This window comes from Cokeromyces recurvatus (assembly GCF_025118155.1).
Source record: "Cokeromyces recurvatus strain NRRL 2243 chromosome Unknown BX663scaffold_21, whole genome shotgun sequence".
In the NCBI taxonomy this organism is placed as follows: domain Eukaryota; kingdom Fungi; phylum Mucoromycota; class Mucoromycetes; order Mucorales; family Mucoraceae; genus Cokeromyces; species Cokeromyces recurvatus.
Window position 1 is genome coordinate 141,426 of NW_026251407.1, and position 16,900 is coordinate 158,325.

General features: G+C 31.3%; 7 protein-coding genes across 7 annotated transcripts; 4 read left to right on the forward strand and 3 right to left on the reverse strand.

The window, feature by feature from the left end:
- The first annotated feature begins 55 nt into the window (after nucleotides 1-55).
- BX663DRAFT_516440 (uncharacterized protein) lies at nucleotides 56-1,723 on the forward strand. Its single transcript, XM_051528591.1, has 3 exons — nucleotides 56-819; nucleotides 883-1,161; nucleotides 1,216-1,723. The coding sequence occupies exons 1-3, from the start codon at nucleotides 82-84 to the stop codon at nucleotides 1,426-1,428; spliced, it is 1,230 nt and encodes a 409-aa protein (XP_051380748.1). The 5' UTR covers nucleotides 56-81; the 3' UTR covers nucleotides 1,429-1,723.
- A 38-nt stretch (nucleotides 1,724-1,761) lies between these two features.
- BX663DRAFT_516441 (P-loop containing nucleoside triphosphate hydrolase protein) lies at nucleotides 1,762-4,124 on the reverse strand. The gene is made up of 10 exons (XM_051528592.1): nucleotides 3,888-4,124; nucleotides 3,766-3,813; nucleotides 3,620-3,706; nucleotides 3,268-3,569; nucleotides 3,189-3,208; nucleotides 2,950-3,130; nucleotides 2,745-2,874; nucleotides 2,603-2,683; nucleotides 1,969-2,546; nucleotides 1,762-1,910 (listed from the first exon to the last, which is right to left on the reverse strand). Exons 1-10 carry the CDS (start codon nucleotides 3,922-3,924, stop codon nucleotides 1,812-1,814), a joined length of 1,563 nt encoding a protein of 520 aa, XP_051380749.1. The 5' UTR covers nucleotides 3,925-4,124; the 3' UTR covers nucleotides 1,762-1,811.
- Nucleotides 4,125-4,149: 25 nt separating this feature from the next.
- Nucleotides 4,150-4,760, reverse strand: BX663DRAFT_476262 (uncharacterized protein; the record flags this gene model as incomplete). The annotated part of the gene is made up of 2 exons (XM_051524263.1): nucleotides 4,635-4,760; nucleotides 4,150-4,476 (listed from the first exon to the last, which is right to left on the reverse strand). Exons 1-2 carry the CDS (start codon nucleotides 4,704-4,706, stop codon nucleotides 4,150-4,152), a joined length of 399 nt encoding a protein of 132 aa, XP_051380750.1. The 5' UTR covers nucleotides 4,707-4,760.
- A 2,781-nt stretch (nucleotides 4,761-7,541) lies between these two features.
- On the forward strand, nucleotides 7,542-8,074 carry BX663DRAFT_532171 (uncharacterized protein; the record flags this gene model as incomplete). The annotated part of the gene is made up of 3 exons (XM_051530433.1): nucleotides 7,542-7,610; nucleotides 7,670-7,756; nucleotides 7,817-8,074. 3 exons carry the CDS (start codon nucleotides 7,542-7,544, stop codon nucleotides 8,072-8,074), a joined length of 414 nt encoding a protein of 137 aa, XP_051380751.1.
- A 608-nt stretch (nucleotides 8,075-8,682) lies between these two features.
- On the forward strand, nucleotides 8,683-9,213 carry BX663DRAFT_438855 (uncharacterized protein; the record flags this gene model as incomplete). The annotated part of the gene is made up of 2 exons (XM_051523300.1): nucleotides 8,683-8,953; nucleotides 9,008-9,213. 2 exons carry the CDS (start codon nucleotides 8,683-8,685, stop codon nucleotides 9,211-9,213), a joined length of 477 nt encoding a protein of 158 aa, XP_051380752.1.
- Nucleotides 9,214-12,159: 2,946 nt separating this feature from the next.
- BX663DRAFT_516460 (uncharacterized protein) lies at nucleotides 12,160-13,539 on the forward strand. The gene is made up of 5 exons (XM_051528593.1): nucleotides 12,160-12,461; nucleotides 12,522-12,572; nucleotides 12,634-12,762; nucleotides 12,864-13,044; nucleotides 13,106-13,539. The coding sequence occupies exons 1-5, from the start codon at nucleotides 12,187-12,189 to the stop codon at nucleotides 13,214-13,216; spliced, it is 747 nt and encodes a 248-aa protein (XP_051380753.1). The 5' UTR covers nucleotides 12,160-12,186; the 3' UTR covers nucleotides 13,217-13,539.
- A 128-nt stretch (nucleotides 13,540-13,667) lies between these two features.
- Nucleotides 13,668-16,030, reverse strand: BX663DRAFT_457986 (acetyl-coenzyme A synthetase). Its single transcript, XM_051523892.1, has 3 exons — nucleotides 15,751-16,030; nucleotides 14,853-15,659; nucleotides 13,668-14,759 (listed from the first exon to the last, which is right to left on the reverse strand). The coding sequence occupies exons 1-3, from the start codon at nucleotides 15,940-15,942 to the stop codon at nucleotides 13,743-13,745; spliced, it is 2,016 nt and encodes a 671-aa protein (XP_051380754.1). The 5' UTR covers nucleotides 15,943-16,030; the 3' UTR covers nucleotides 13,668-13,742.
- Between the last annotated feature and the right edge of the window lie 870 nt (nucleotides 16,031-16,900).

A 16,900-nucleotide genomic window follows, 5' to 3' on the forward strand; every position in this document is an offset into this window, starting at 1 on the left:
TGTAGTGTTATAGGAATGCTTAAGAATAATTCTATCTAAATAGTGTGTGTATTTTTTTTTTTTATCTTTTTATAATTTAAAATGATTGGACCAACGATCCCTGACCATCTTTTAAAAAAGAGACATCATAACGAAGCAGAAATTCCAATTTCACTTTCTGGGGATGAAGATACAGATCCAATGATGGGTCCACAACTACCTACTGATTCATTAAAAAACAAGCAAGTAGAAACTATGAATAATACTGATGAAATCAACCATTCTAAAGACGAACAAGATACAGATCAATCAATTGGTCCGCAAATACCTATAGAGTTATTAGCCAAGAGACAAACTACTCATAATGCTGACGAAATCAGTATTTCGGATGACGACATTGAATTTCAAACTGATCAACACAGTATTGAAGATAAAAAGAAAGTCGTTGAACAGCAAATGAGTTCAGTAGAGAAGATAGAAACAGTTGGACCCCACATTCCACAAGATATCTTAAACAAAAGCAAAATGGAAAATAGAAACAGTGATGAAGAAGCAGAAACAGATTCTGATGATTATGCACCAGCATTACCACCTGATTTGCTTGAAGAACGTCGCAAACAACAGCAACAGCAACAGCAGCCTACATCCAGAAGACGTAGACCCGTAGGACCAAGTCTTCCTCCTTCTACAAGCTTTTCTGCCCTGCAAGACAATGACGACGATTTTGTCATAGGTCCAACATTACCAAGGAATTATAACCCAGAAGAAGAATCAAAATATTCTGCTATTCAAGCTATTGAAGAACGTGCACGTCAAAGTAAAGAAGCCTTAGAAGCAAAAGTGGGTATTTAACATGGGTGTCACACACATGTCTATATTTATTTATTTATTTATTTATTTTAGAAAGAAGCAGAAAGTTCGACTAAAATAGAAAGACCTGAGTGGATGTTAGTTCCTCCTGAAGTTGACTATCTTAAAAATGCAAATTCATTAAGATCAAGACAATTTTCAAATAAGTCAGTGTCTCAAATTGACAATAGTAGTTGGACAGAGACACCTAGTGATAGACAGAATTCATTAAATGGACAAGGCTCAGGGAAAACAAAAAAGCCACAAACAGAAGAGAGCTATGTGAATAGACAAGCAGAGATGGAAATGAGAAGAAACATTGAAGCCTATAACGTAAAGTTAAAGTGTGTGTGTACAAGTATTTTATTAATTAATTTATATATGTAGAAACATGAAAGACCTATGTCTTTATTAGAGATGCATCAACTAAAAAAGAGGAAGAAAGTATCTTCAGCTGACGATGTTAGAAATCGACCTTTTGATCGAGAAAAGGATCTTTTAGGGAGTCGAAAATTGGACAGAAAGCAGAAGAAAGAATTATTTAAACAAACAACTCAACTTGGTCAGAATTTTGGTTATGGAAGTAAATCATTCTTGTAAATAAGTCAACAATAATAGTAGCTTATATGCCGTCCATAAAGTAAATACTTTACATCTATGTGTTTTTAAACATAATTCCAAGCTATAATAATAAATAATATGGTTATGGTATTTATACAAATGAATATCAATATTCAAAGTGTAATATGTCCGGATATGTGACCTAGATTATTTCACTGTGGATTAATAGTGTATTGTATTTGATATACTGCCAATATATTTATAAGAAAGAAATAACGGTATTACTGCATATATGTTAATATACAGATAATGTAAATTTATTCAAATTGTTCACTGCCATATTATATATAGTTTTTTTTTTTTTTTTTTTTTTTTTTTTTTTTTTATTTTCTTTTCTTTTTGAATAGTCATTTTCCTTTTATTTATTTGTTCGCATTTTGTCTCTTCTTCTTATTAGACTTCTTTTTGGAATGCTTCTTCTTTTTAGAAGAGCTGTTTTCTTCTCGTTTTTGCTGAGAATTCTAAATATAAATATATCGTTTAAATATTGATTTTATAACACTTTGTTAAATACTTTACCTCCTTATCATCATCTGTTGTAACTGACCATGGGTTTTCGGTTGCTGCTTCAACCTTTTCTCCAATTTCTTCATAATGAAAGGTTGGAGAATCTATAAATGGACTTGATATCTGTTCAAGTGGCGATGACATAAGTGATATTGAATGAACTCTATGTATCACATTATCTTCATCTTCACTATTCGATATTACTTCAGGCTCTCGATTCCATATATCATTAAAATCACTTTTAAATAGAGGTGCTGATTGATAAGAGTGAGATGGCTGTTCTTCTTCTTCTTCTTTTTCATTGTCTTGTTTAGTAGAAGCAGACTCATGGTTATAAAATAAAGTCGGTTCAATATCTTCATCGTCTAAAACCATTGGATTTCCAGGACCCTCATTATCAGATTCATTTTGTTGTGGTGAGGATTGTAGATGAATTGTTCCTGAATCTTCACCAAACCAATCATCAGCTAATTCATCCCCTATATCAATAGCAGGTGGTACTTCATCTGATATTAATTGAATATTATCTTCTATTATTGTTCTTACAGGCTCTGTGGGTGGAGATTCGGTTTTATCTAATATTGTTGGATCTATACATATATAAAGTGAGTTCTATTGAGTTTTACTAAACGATTTATAAACATACGATCTACTGCAATTGCTTCTAGCTCTTGATCCCAAACAGATCTCATTTCTTCTTGTTGTCTTGCTAGACGTAGATCTGAAGCTATATTGACTATGATTAGGACATGTTTTCTAATATGTATACATATATATATATATCTTACGTTGATTAAAATTGTCTTGACCTTTTCTTCTATGCATTTCATCTGGAACATGATCATCTGTATCCAAAACTTCTAATAAATCAACAATTTCTACTGCTTTTAATTCAATTTGCTTATTTAATGATTCGATCTATATACATATATATATATATATATATAATGAATATATAAAGAATTGCTCTTCTATTTTTACTTTAATACTGACCATGAGTTGTAAAAAGGGAACTCCAAGGTATTCATAAATATATTTTAGCCCCATTCCTGTTTGCATGCTAGTTTCTGCATATCGAATCAAGTTTGGTTTTATTGCACCTTTTTTAATTCTTTCTTGATTATGCTGATATAATGTTGCATGAATTGTATCTAATTCTACTTTACGCTCTTGTCTATCAAAATAATATTTTTAAATAAACAATATATACATATATAAAAGAGTCTATTTACATCTTATCACAAAAGTTACCCTATAATAATAATATATTGTTAATAAGTAAAATTTATAATCTTTGCTGTAATAACTCACAAGCACAAGAACAGATACTGTTTCAGGAACATTTTCTAATTCTTTATTTACATAGTCAAATGTCCATGGTTTAGTAATATCAAATATTAAAATAGCAGCATGTGTATTTCGATACACATTTACAGTTGTAGCATCTAATCCCATTGAAGGATCTGACTCATCTCTTTGTTCCTGCGATGATTCTTTTGGAGTCATTTCATTATGCTCCAGTTTAATACCCATATTTGGTTTTACTGTATTGGATTTGTTATGTGCCTTATCTACGACATCCCAAACCTCAATTTTTACAATATCATTTGAATCTAGTCATATAATTAGATGAATTTCATATATATATTTATGTGACATTTACCTTTATAACGCCAAGGAATATTTGCCACTTGAATCTGTGGTGTGGAGGAGTAATTACTATCAAATTCAGCACCTTGAAGACGTTGAACTTGAATGAAGAGTTAATGTATACAAATATATGATGCTTGCATAAAATTCATTATTTACATAGATTTGATTTGCCCGTCATGACATCACCACGTAAGATGATTTTCACTAACAAGAAGAGGTTATAATCGTAGTTTAATATGGATATGTATATACATATATATTGTTATGAACAAACATACTATTATACTGAACTCCTTTTCGAAAAGCGTTACTCATCGTTTTAAAGGATTTCGGTGTTGTTTCAGGAATAACAGTTGTAGGCACCGATTCCTAATCATATATATTAACATTGAATAGTTAAAAGGAGGGTAAATAGTTGTACCTTTTTTGTTCCAAATGACCATAAAAAGTTCATTTTATTATTATAGTCGTGTAAATAATAATAATAAAAAATAAAACTAAGAAAAAAAAAAAAAGAGCATTATAGAATAATAATAAATATTAAATATGCACATCATCATCGTGACTTGCAGTTATTCTTTTTCTCATAAAGACATGAACATGAGGTAAACGAGGTATACTTTGCAACTCAGGAGGATTAACAAAATAAACCCATTCCCAAACTGAACTTCCATAATTCTTTTCTAATAGTGATTCAACAAAATCAGCAGCTAAAGGTTCCTTTGACCAAATCAGAACATGTTCAATACCAGGATCAATTGAATATGGAAAGTCATTTGGCAAAATTAAAAAGTTAGAGTCTGAAGAAAAATGAATCTTTTCTTTCAATAAATAATTTTCAACAGAACCATATTTATTGATAGTAGCCTTAGTCCACTTTCGATAAATATCTTGACCTGCCTTATTTCTACGTAGTTGACTAACTTGGTTTATAGCTATAATAATAATTAATAAGTAAAATAGTATTGAAAGAGAAGAGGCGGGGGGGAGGGGAAGAAAAGTAGTTTTCAAGAAATATTACAAACATAGTGAACAATCTCCTCCCATGAATGAACATGGTCAGTAAAAATAACTTCTTCTGTCACAGGTGGTGCCATATCTTCAAATATTTAAAGGAACAAAGTGCATAAAAAAAAAAGGGACTATATAAATTATACAAAAAAAATAAGGTTAAAGGAATTTGATTATGTAATACACCTATTTATAAATTTTGAAACAGAGAAAAATAAAAAAAATTGGCCAATTAGACATACACCAAACGGAAAATTTATTTGCGCATTTTTTCAAGCATTGTAGGTGGGTTTAAGCTAGTGATAAATAGTGAGTGCATCAATATATAAATTATGAAAAGAAGTCATCGAATAGTAAGAAGCACCGTCCATAATAAAAAATAGCAGTAGTTTCTTATTAAATGTATGTTCGCATCATGTGCATTAACTTTAGTTAATTTATAGAAATTCCTTTAATTAATCCATGTAACGAGACAAATTTACTGAAGGAGCAATTACCCTTTATATTCTTTATAATGAAGTCAATGCTCATCCAAGAGCAATATATAACTGACAAGACTTTATGTAACAGTATCGTTTCCCAAAAACGTGTTGTTACGTTTTACAAGTGATGTTAAATGGCAACCTTTTTTGTTTTCATGGTAGACTTCAAGAATACGTTTCTTGTATTAAGTGTCATTATACCATCCGTAGATACGATACTGAGGAGTAAAGGAATTGTCTTTGTGGAAAATTTTGTAATAAAAATAATAAGATTCCTTTGCAAAGACTGAGATATTTCAACAACTTCTTTTCGATGAATTGGTGAAGCCTCCCATCAGTCTTTATATATATATAACTACTCAATAATCAATACCCAAAGAAAATTTTCCTTGTTGAAAAAAAATTACTAGTTGGAAAACGAAAGTTAGTTTGTTTCCAGATAGAATAATGAATGTTTATGAAGGCAAGACTTGAAACAACTTCAAGTTATACCCTGAAGATGAACAGTCTTTTGTACAGCAATCAGATTATGAATGCTCATTATGAATGTTGGCTAGTTTTAGTCTTATTCTAACAATGTACATTCTAGTGATGCTGGATTTATTTAACCATATAGAATTTACCTTGAGAGGAAAGAAATCTTAGGGAAAATATACAATAATCTTTTTGATATTTATACACTGTGCTGTTAGAGTCTTTCACCACTTTTGTTATAATAAAATACTATTAGAGAAGCAACTTTATTGTAGAACACGATTTTATTAAATTGATTTTTTTTTTCATTTTTATTAATATTATAAAAAAAAGATGCTTTTCTTAGCTCTCAAATCTCTTTAGTAGAAGAGACTTGATACTAACAGGATTAACCACGAGAAGGTGAAAGCATATCTAATCCCAAAAATAATATTACAACCCATACACAAACAAATTGATAGAGGCTGTAGTTTTTTCTTCTCCCTCTAAATTTCTACTTGAAAGATAAACGTCCAATTTCAACTAGTAGACACTTGGCAAAGTCCAACCTGGCCCAAGCCTTGCTAGAAGAAAAAGATAGGATTCCTCACCCCATAACCCAATAAAAAAATACAGTTGGATGTAAGTTTCATTGGAAGCCGGGCTAAACATTCTGACCTGTAGCGTGGCGAAGTGGAAGGAATCCAGATACATGAAGTGCACGACCTGACTATTGTTTACCTGAGAATGTCCCTTCTTTGACCCCTAGCATCTACTTTTGACTTAACAGTAAATACAAGTTGGGATTCTTCAACTAAATAAATAGATGAAAAAACCACGGTCAGAAACGTAAGCTGTGCATCCTTATCTATTTTTATTTTATAAGCAGCAACTAGATAAAAATAAAAAGAAGGAAAAACCTTCAAAAAGAAAAACAGAAAAACTAAACCTTGAGATAAGCCCTTTCAATGGTGCAGACAAAGAGTACGCTAATCTCCCTAAAAAGGAACAGGTTTACAATTTCCAACCCCAAGTATCCTTTTTATTTCCCTCCCCCTTTGGAAATAAATCAAACTTGAGCAGTCAAAATTCGATAAGGTCCCATCAATTATCTAAGGTCGCAATAACCCAAGGTGAAGGCGGATATGCATGTAGTAACCAAAAGAGAGTCTAGGCCCTCTCCTTTAGCCATGTTATAAACGGACAGTTCTACACTCCCAAGTAAGCCAAGCTATGTGACTTGAGCACACTTCATAACCCTGACAATGTCTACCCATAGTTTCAAGTAAAAATAAAGAAGAATAGGAAAAATAAAAAAAAAGCTAAAGAAAAAAGAAGAAAAAAAAAGGGAAAAAAATGAAAAAATGTACCTTTTTTTTTATAGTAAAATTCAGGAGAAAAAAAAAATAAACGAAAAGGAGAAGTTAAAGTTTAATTTTAGTGATTTTGTTTTTGTTTTTAATTTACTTTGCGTTAAATCTTCTCTCCTGCCTTTCCCCTTGTCTTTTTTTTTTCTCTTTTCTTTTTAATACTTTAGAGATAATTTTTGCCTTTTATTTGAATGTAGTAAAGCATTACTATCTTCTTTGAAAGTAAGCAAGAAAGTAAGAAAGTAAAAAAAAAAGAAAAAAAAAAAACTACATTCAATTCCCGACCCCTTTGTTACAAAAACCAGACCAGAAACTTGTTTACAACAGGTTGTTAAGTGTCTATTTCCCATCATTGTTACCATGATTACTCAAAAGCCAACTCATTTTATAGATACATTCCATTCTGAGGCATACGAAAAACTCTTTTTCCCAGGTAAAATATCTTGATTTTCATCTTGATATTTACATGCTCATTTTTTTTTTCTTTGTAGAATTTTTTATAGCAGAAGAGCCCCATAACTGGAATGCAAATGCTTATCTCATGCAGCTTATACAAAAGAATCCTACAATCACCACTCGAAACGGAAATAAAGCTCTCACAGAAGATACCAAAATAATGCAAGCTTATGTTATTCCTGGTACAATAGCAGATACAGTGTTGCGTCAAATGGAAGGTGCTTTGAAAGTAAGAATAGGTATAAAGAAAAAAATCGTAGAGAAGAGTTAATAATAAAGTTTGTTTAGTCTGCAAAAGGAAAAGCAGCTATTAGTGAGTTCTGGAAAAACTCTAGTACTATTGCTTCAACCTCTATTAATTATGAAAAATCGAAGGTAAGTTACATTATTCTCTTAGTTCACTATTAAAAAAAATAATTTGAAATGCCTTTATAGTACCAATTACGAGGACAAATGGCCGAAGAAGTTGTCGATGAAGGCGAAATTAGAAGTGGGAAGAGACAACGAGTACGAGATACGCAATTGTTCGAGAGCAACGGGGTAGAAGCCGAAGAAGATGAGGGTGAAGCTCACGACACTCCCAACAATAGTGGCGAAGAAGATGACGAAAATGATGTTGATAATATTTGGGAATCCTGGAAAAGATTATTAAAAAGTATAAGAGAATCCACTGTTTTACCAGCCTTAAGGTAACATAATAACTTTGCATTATTTAATAATTAATAATTAAAACCTAGTCCTGAATCACACAATATAATTTGGTGTGGTAAAAAAGTTCTTTATAAACCAGTGCTCCCTGTAGAGTTTTTCCAAGAACTAAACAAACAAGTTCCAAATATCAAAATGCAATGGGTTGATTGTATTTTTAAACAATTGTTATTGGAGGCACTTGATACAGTAAGTTGGAAAAAAAAACACACACATTTAAATGTGGAGAATAACACAACTTATATTCAAAATGATAACAGGGTAACAAAGAAGAATGGCTTGATAAAGTTAAGATGTTTCGAAATTGTAGTAGTACAGTCAATTTGATTGCTAAAAGAGATTTAATGACATGTATCTTTAATATATTGTAAGTTGTATCAAAATTTAAGTTTTCATTACACCAAAAAATAAAAATAAAAATTAACCATTTTTGTAGTTCTAATCTTTTTGATGGTGCCTCAGAAACGTTATCTTCTTTTGAAAGTTGCTTGCGATATTATGTTATTGATCCTTTATTGCAAGCATGTAACAAATATCTCAAGGATAATGGTCATAATGTTACCTTTTATCCAGGTGAAATAGAACTTAAAGCCATGACAGTTCAACTCAAAGATCAAGGCATTACAGATAAACGTCTCAGATACAATGCAGATGGAACAATTTTATGTAATAGCCTTGAAACTGAAGTTTTATTGTCTGAAGTATCTTCAGCATTTGCTGAAAACAACAAAGGAAAAACTAGCTTTGACCATTACAAAGCGATGTTCGGTTTATTAATGATGCTTCGTACTCTTGCTAGAAAATATAAATATGCTAGCTTTAATAGTTTTAAGAACTTGAAAGTTCATTTTATTCACACTCATAGTAAGTAAAATTGACAAACACATTACATGTTTGCTAAATACCTTATACATATAGATCATGCAATCCGACATTGGAGTATGTCCACTCCTTCCCCCGGATTGTATCTTATGAACAAAGAACAAAAGGTGGATATTATCAAGGATTTTGAAAGAAAATCTGAAGGTGTTATTCCTTTCATGAATTTTACTATTAGTTTAGGGGTATATGCATCTTTATTTTTTTTTTATCTGTCAAGTATATTGAGGAAACGACTAACTTGAAAATCACACTAGGTATCTTTGGACGAAACAATGAACGCTTTGTCAGTTTTGAGTAAAGAGCATGACAAAGTATTGAGGGAGACCTACTTTGGAACCGATGACAATACCCGTGTCTCTTTACTTGACTTTGTCAATCCTGTTCTTGTTCAATTAAATGAGAACAAGTATAAGGATGAAATAGCCGAAGAAGGCCCACAAAGCCCTAGCTCTTAGTTTTAGTATTATTATTATTTTTTTTTAATATAATAGTAACAAATTATTAAAGTTTATTAACAAAGTTGTAAAAGATAATGTTTTATTTTACTAATAATGTTAAACTATTGAAAGAGAATTTAAGTCATGTACACCAAACAATACTGAAATGCTTGTGGTAAATAGAAAGAATGAAGTTTACAGCTAGTGTGTTCTAAAGCGTAGTATATATCACAGTTACTCAGCTAGAGTTTACAGTTGGAGTGTGAAAAGAGATAAAAGGTAAAATAGCAGCAACACAAATCAGTTGCATATAACTGGCTAGAAGTTATGCTATGAGTTTGTGTAAAATAAAAACAGTGTTTATCAAATAAAAGTTCGCTTAGAAAGCATAGGTAGTTTTGAATCATTAAATTACTAGAAGTTTTCTCTTGTTAAACACCAATTAGAAAATAATAGAAGATCCAGATCCAGACATAATGAAACATCTTTACCTAGAAAAAAAAAATATAGTGTAGCATCTAACAAATCAGCTGCACATTTACCATTTAATTTTTTTTAACGCAAAGTAAAAGAGAAAGATGACAACTTCCCACTCCCAGCTGGGGACAACTACTAGAGTTATCAAGCAGCCGGCGAATTTCTCCGGCGAAGGGCAGGGTTCAACTGTGCCATCTTCCCACAAAGACCAGTACGGCTCCCACTCCCAGCTGGGGACAACTACAAGAGTCATCAAGCAGCCGGCGAATTTCTCCGGCGAAGGGCAGGGTTCATGTGTACAAGATCAACGTGTTTCTTTTACTTGCGTGGTTACCTTCACAGATTCATTAAATATTTTGAGATGGAAGAAGAAATAAAAAAAAAAAATAATAATAAAAAAACATACCAATTAAGACTAAGCTCCGTTTAAATAAATAAATAAAAAAAGGGGGGGAAGGAAAGGAGCTTGGAATTCAATATGCATGATGGTCTATATCTAAAGTGTGATAAAAATAAACAGAGTCATATCGTTCAATGTTTCTAATAGAAAAACAATAAGCCACAATAAAGCACTGTACCTATTAGAGCCTTTGTTTACATGAAAAAAATGTAAATAGGAGAAGAAAAATATTTATTTTTCTTTTCTTCTTCTTTGTGAAAGTGATATTCTGAGGATATTGGTCACTGTAAACAATAAATCCTCAGTGAAGTTATTTGGATGTATTGGTCACTTAAAATATTCAATCCCGAGAGTATCTTTCATCTGGTGTTTTCACGTCTCTCGTTAAATAAAACTGTGAAAGGAAGCACATAATGATCAACCTCCACGATTGGTTGCTTCTGGAAACAGTAGTCCTTTTTATTATATAAAGAAGCTACTGGCTAATTGGATCATTACCCTTTTTATTATTAATTATAAATGAAAAAAAAAACTTTTATGTAATAACGACTTGTAGAAGATGATTCAATACTAACTAAATAAGCTTTGTAGTTGTTTATGTACTGTATTGATTATCATCTTTATAAGTTGGTGTAAAGATTAGCAAACAGGATTGTTAAATTAGTAATATTAATGAGAATAAAAGAAAAACCAGGTTTTGACCGTAATATTTTAATTAAAAATAGTGATATAGACCCATCGTGATAATATACATTTTGCACTATGAAGCTGTTACTAAAACAGAAGAATCAAACCCAATGACTGAAGGTTATATCATATTACCAACAAAGCCTTTAAAAGGCATGATGGATAATTTTATCGTTAAAAAATAAATAAAGGGATTAATTAAAAAGAGTATAGCATTCAGGGCGATATCTCTATTAATATATGCATAAGCTTGTATAATAAATCAACGAGACTGAACAATATATTTTTACAAGGCACATAATTGAAAATACATATATTTATTTTGCTTCTGATTCCTCATGAATTTAAGCAAAGTCAAAAAAAAAAAAAAAAAAAAAAAAAATCTTTTCGGACAAAAGGTAAAAAAAGTAAGGGCAGAACTATTTCTATAAAGAGAAAAAAAGATAATTTTCAAGACGTTACCATCCTAAGTTAATAAATGTATATATATTTTTTTTAAACGGCAAACTTCTTCAATTGAATGATTTATTATATGTACAAGATTTAAGTGCATTCACAACAGAACAGCTATTATTATTTATTAGAAGAAAAAAAAAAGGTCTGTTACCATTTATTAGTTCTCTATCATAAATACAGCCAATTATACTCATTTTAATACATTTTGAGTATGTCATTAGCAACCAAGATATTAACCTTGGAATAAACATCATTTTGGTATTGAAGTCTTGTTTTATCTATTTCTTACTACTGAATTGAACTGTAATATCAAAGTTCTACTATTCTTGGTACGTCTTTTTCCAAAGTGATATTTATTGCTATATACATAGATATATATATATTTTTTTTTTACCTTTTTTATCATTAACTGTTTTAACTTATTTGTCTGGATTTTATATGTGTTATATCTCGGGTTTATGTTTCTTTATTTCCTATAGTTATACATTAGAGTTACTAACTAACATATAAAAAGAAACTATCACTATAATAAAAGAAGAGAAAATATAGGAAGCTCTTCTTTTCTATTGTCTGCAATTATTGAGAACTAAAGTAGAAGATTGTTGGTTCAAGAAAAAGAAATCCAAAGTCATTCAATTTCCGATACTTTGTGAAGATTTTCTATTCGTTTTTCTTGTAACTTGCACACATAAAACATTATTATTATTATCATATTTTTTTTTTTTTTTTTTTTTTTTTTTCATTGTTATCTTTATAATATGGAATCTGATTCTCAAACAAACAATTCTATTACAGAACAAACATTAGGAACATCATCAGATAATAATATAGACCAAACTACAACTGAAAATGAACAACAAGAACTTGAAGTAGAGACAAATGTCGCTGAACTTCCAACAAATACTACAGTAAACGAATTAAGGCAAAGACATGTACCTAATAAAGATAATACAAATGTAACATTAAAAGCAACAGACAATTATAAAGATGATGTTAATTCAAATGGAGGTGGTTTTTATGAATGCAATATTTGGTAAGATATTATAATTTGTATTTATTATTTCTATGTGTTTAAATAATTTTATAATATAAGCTTTGATACTGCAGTACATCCAGTCTTAACTGTATGTGGACATTTATTCTGGTAAGTGATAAGACATTATGTAATCTAAAAATAAAATAAAATAACAACGTCTTTTTGTCAGTTGGTCTTGTTTAGCTCAATGGTTAAATGCACAATCTAGAAATCCAACTTGTCCTGTTTGTAAAGCGGGCTGTGGTAAAGATAAAGTAATTCCAATTTATGGTCGTGGTAAAGAAGAAAAAGACCCAAGGTAAAAAAAAAAAAAAAAAAAAAAAAAAAAAAAAAAGAAAAAAAAAAGTATATTGTAATAGTCATTTTCTTATTCCTTTATTTTACCTATGATTAAATTAGAAATGACCCGTCTATACCTACAAGACCAGCTGGACAAAGGCCACCGCCTATTCGTGATCCTAATAGACCTGCAACATCATTTTTTGGTCAACCATTTACTGGAGGTGCTTTTAATAGAGGAGGAATATCAATTTCTGCAGGATTTGGGTTTTTTCCATTAGGCGTCACTTTTGTAAACAATGTAAGTTTTTATGGGTTATGTCAAACTTTTAGTTTTTATATTTACATCTATCTACAATTAGAATATTTCAAATGGTAATTCACAGCAACAACAAACACCACAAGGTGCATTCATGTCAAGATTAATCATGATGTTATTAAGTTTATTAGTTATTGCTATCATTTTTGCGTAATTAAATGTTATCTATTCAAGTGGTACTCCTTTTGCTTTAATTTATAGTTGCATAAATCTATTATTTATACAGTGTGACAGTCCTGTATTGTACCAAATCCTCATATAAATATGTATATAAAAAGAGCTCTATTTCTTTCTATTAACAAAATATACAAATTCTCAATTTTATATCTCTTGAGCTAATATATGCCATCTTTAGCCCCGTTTATTATCAACACTATTTCATTCTAATGATAGTTTTGTTAGGACTTTATTATTTTCAAATACACCCTATATCTAATTTTATCTTTGTACTCTATGATGAAATAAAAATAAACAAGCTTCTTAGACTTTTGAACGTTTAATGATGATCTATCAAGTCAATTCTATACAAAGTAGTTTTATTTTATTTTATTTTTTCTATTCTTTTAAAATTATACAAAGGGGTTTTCTTTTTTTTTTTTTTTTTTGTATGTGTGTGTGTATGTGTGTATGTGTACGTGTGCGTGTACGTGTGCGTGTGTGTTATAAATACAAAATGATAGTTATTGATGTACAAGAGATACAATTGAGGGAATGACAGAGGGATCAGCTAAAGTAGAGGTATCGCCAAGTTGGCTATGTTCACCATTGACAATCTTTCGAAGAATACGACGAACAATTTTTCCAGAACGTGTCTTTGGATGTTCACGGACAATATGAATACGTTTGGGTGCAGCAAATGGACCGATGATCTTACGAACGGTCAAGATCAATTCACGATCTAAACCTTCATTGGATTGAGCATGAGGCTTCAAACTAACAAAGGCATGAATGGCTTGACCTGTTAAATCATCATGTGCACCAACAACGGCTGATTCAGCAACTGAGCTATGACTTGAAAGTGCTGCTTCGATTTCTGAAGTAGAGAGACGATGACCTGAAACGTTGATAACATCATCAACACGACCACGAATCCAAATATAACCATCTTTATCCATGGAAGCACCATCACCTGTAAAGTAATATCCAGGGTAAGGAGCAATATAAGTTTGAAGGAAACGCTCATGGTTTTGATGGATAGAACGAGCCATGGAGGGCCAAGCACCCTTAAGGGCTAAGACACCAGTGACATCAGGTTCAGTAATCTTAGCGCCTGTAGCGGGATCTAACAGGACAGGTTGAATACCAAAGAATGGAAGTGTAGCAGAACCTGCCTTAGTAGGTGTACAACCAGGTAAAGGACTAATGATAATTGAACCTGTTTCTGTTTGCCAGTAGGTATCAACGACAGCACAGCGACCTTTACCGACTTTTTCATTATACCAATTCCATGCTTCAGGATTAATAGGTTCACCAACAGAACCAATAACACGTAATGAGGAAAGATCGTTTTGTTCAACCCATTTATCTCCAAGACGTTGAAGAGCACGAATAGCTGTAGGTGCTGTATAGAATTGAGTTACTTTGTGTTTTTCAATGAGTTCCCAAAAACGTGCAGGAGTAGGATAAGTAGGTGTACTTTCAAACAAGACAGTAGTGGCACCTAGTGTAAGAGGGCCATATAAAATATAACTATGACCCTATATATATATATATATATATATATATATAATATTAGTATTATTATTATTTTATCAATCAATATACTTCTATATATATTTTATACTACTTACAGTAACCCATCCAATATCAGCCATACAAGCATAGATATCATCGTCATGTACATCAAAGATATATTTAACAGTAGCAGCAGCACCCAATAAATAACCACCTGTAGTATGAACAATACCCTTGGGAGCACCAGTTGAACCTGAGGTATAAAGTAAAAAGAGAGGATCTTCTGCACTCATCTTTTCATAAGGACATATAGGACGTGCCTTTTCCATCTCCTCATGCCACCAAAGATCACGATTTTCCATCATAGGTACTTCAGTTCCAGTACGTTGATAGACAATGACATGTTCAACTTGATGAGCTTCTTCCTTTGACAAAGCAGTATCCACAATGGACTTGGTTGCAATATTACGTCCACCACGACGACCTTCATCTGAAGTAATGACAATATGAGCACCACAATCAGCGACACGATCCAAAAGTGACTCAGCTGAAAAGCCAGCAAAGACAACAGAATGAATAGCACCAATACGAGCACATGCCAAAATAGAGATTAAAGTTTCTGGAATCATGGGCATATAGATAGCAACATTGTCACCCTTACGAACACCAAGATTCTTGAGAACATTAGCCAAACGACATACGTCTCTAAAGAGTTCGCCATATGTGATGCGACGAACGTTAGCAGGTTCATCACCTTCATGAATAATAGCAATCTTATCAGGATTCTTAAGTGCATGACGATCGACAGCATTATAACAAGCGTTTAATTCACCATCTAAAAACCAAGCTACATCACCTGTTTCAAATGAACCATGTTTAACAGTTTCGAAAGGTTTATCCCAACTTAAAAGTTCACGAGCAAGCTAATAAAAGAGTGTGTAAGTCTCTTACAAAAAAAAAAAAAAAAAAAAAAAAAAATATCAACATCCTACTACTACTACTCTTATAACATACATTTCCAAAAAATTTCTCAGGTTGCTCGATACTCTCTTTCCACATTGAACGATATTGCTCCATAGAAGTAACATGAGGTGTAGGACATTGTTTAGGGTCAAGAAGACGACTAGGTACTGGATGTGTAATAACTTCAGAAACCTCATTTGGTTCTGTAGTAGCAGCAACCTTATCGTCTGTGGAATGAGGCATAATTAATAAATATATTAAAAGAAGGAGAGAAGAGGGAAATGAATGGAGAAGAAAAAAAAAAAAAATGAAGATCCAAAAATTACCTTTTTTTTTGGCTATTAAATTTCATTAGCAACTCAGAAAGATTTTTTTTTTTTTGAAACTTTCTGAATTTATAACATTTAAGCGAATGTCCAAGTAAAATGAAGCAATCAAACTTCATTGAATTGTGCATGTATTATTTTGACAGATGATAATATTTTAACCCCAAAAAGGATATTATGTTGGGGCCTGTGTGTTACCTGAAGACTTGTGGAAAAGTTAATTTATTTTTCAAGATTTAATTATGTGTCTATAATCAAGATACCTGAAATTTAAAATTTTAAAAACCACGAAACAGGATTCGCTCTTTTGTTTAGCATCGGCTACAATCTCTTTTTGGAACAGGAATAATTTCTTAATATGGAAACCTCCCGAGGGCTTGAAAAAAAAAATAAGATTACAATAAGTAGGTTCATTACATAAGCTATAAAAGGGTTTATAGCACACACATGTAGTATGCTTGCCAAGTAGATTCACCAAAGTTAATACTTTCTAGTTGACAACAAGTTTTTTTATACAAATATAATGTGACTTTAAACTATTGCACGTGTAGAAGAAAATATTTAAAGCTTAATGCGTTTTTTTTTTTTTTTTATTATTTATTAATATAATATCCCCGAATGATTGCTGACTTTTGTAAACATAGTGAAATTCAAACAAAATTTCAGCAGAACAATGGTATCTGACTTGCAAATAAAATGAATCTTTTGTTTTCTTTCATTTAATTGATATTTTAACGTATGTGCTTTTTTTTTTTTTTTTCTCACTCTGGTTTGATGGTATCAGCCATTTCATACAAATGGAGTCATCGCATTTATAAACTGGGACAATAGCAGCGTTTATTCTATTGTTATTATGCAGCAGGACAAATGCTTTT

Bases quoted from the DNA above. Each gene is read 5' to 3' on its own strand.
- BX663DRAFT_516441 (XM_051528592.1), bottom strand. From the start codon at position 3,924: ATGAGTAACGCTTTTCGAAAAGGAGTTCAGTATAATA. The intron at 3,570-3,619 runs GTAAATGTCACA...TTATATGACTAG, and splicing joins TATTCCTTGGCGTTATAAAG to ATTCAAATGATATTGTAAAA. The intron at 3,131-3,188 runs GTAAATAGACTC...TTATTTTGATAG, and splicing joins GGTAACTTTTGTGATAAGAT to ACAAGAGCGTAAAGTAGAAT.
- BX663DRAFT_457986 (XM_051523892.1), bottom strand. From the start codon at position 15,942: ATGCCTCATTCCACAGACGATAAGGTTGCTGCTACTACAGAACCAAAT. The intron at 15,660-15,750 runs GTATGTTATAAG...CTCTTTTATTAG, and splicing joins CTGAGAAATTTTTTGGAAAT to CTTGCTCGTGAACTTTTAAG. The intron at 14,760-14,852 runs GTAAGTAGTATA...ATATATATATAG, and splicing joins CTGATATTGGATGGGTTACT to GGTCATAGTTATATTTTATA.
- BX663DRAFT_516460 (XM_051528593.1), top strand. From the start codon at position 12,187: ATGGAATCTGATTCTCAAACAAACAATTCTATTACAGAACAAACATTA. The intron at 12,462-12,521 runs GTAAGATATTAT...TTATAATATAAG, and splicing joins TTTTATGAATGCAATATTTG to CTTTGATACTGCAGTACATC. The intron at 12,763-12,863 runs GTAAAAAAAAAA...TGATTAAATTAG, and splicing joins AAAGAAGAAAAAGACCCAAG to AAATGACCCGTCTATACCTA.
- BX663DRAFT_516440 (XM_051528591.1), top strand. From the start codon at position 82: ATGATTGGACCAACGATCCCTGACCATCTTTTAAAAAAGAGACATCAT. The intron at 820-882 runs GTGGGTATTTAA...TATTTATTTTAG, and splicing joins AAGAAGCCTTAGAAGCAAAA to AAAGAAGCAGAAAGTTCGAC. The intron at 1,162-1,215 runs GTAAAGTTAAAG...TTATATATGTAG, and splicing joins GAAACATTGAAGCCTATAAC to AAACATGAAAGACCTATGTC.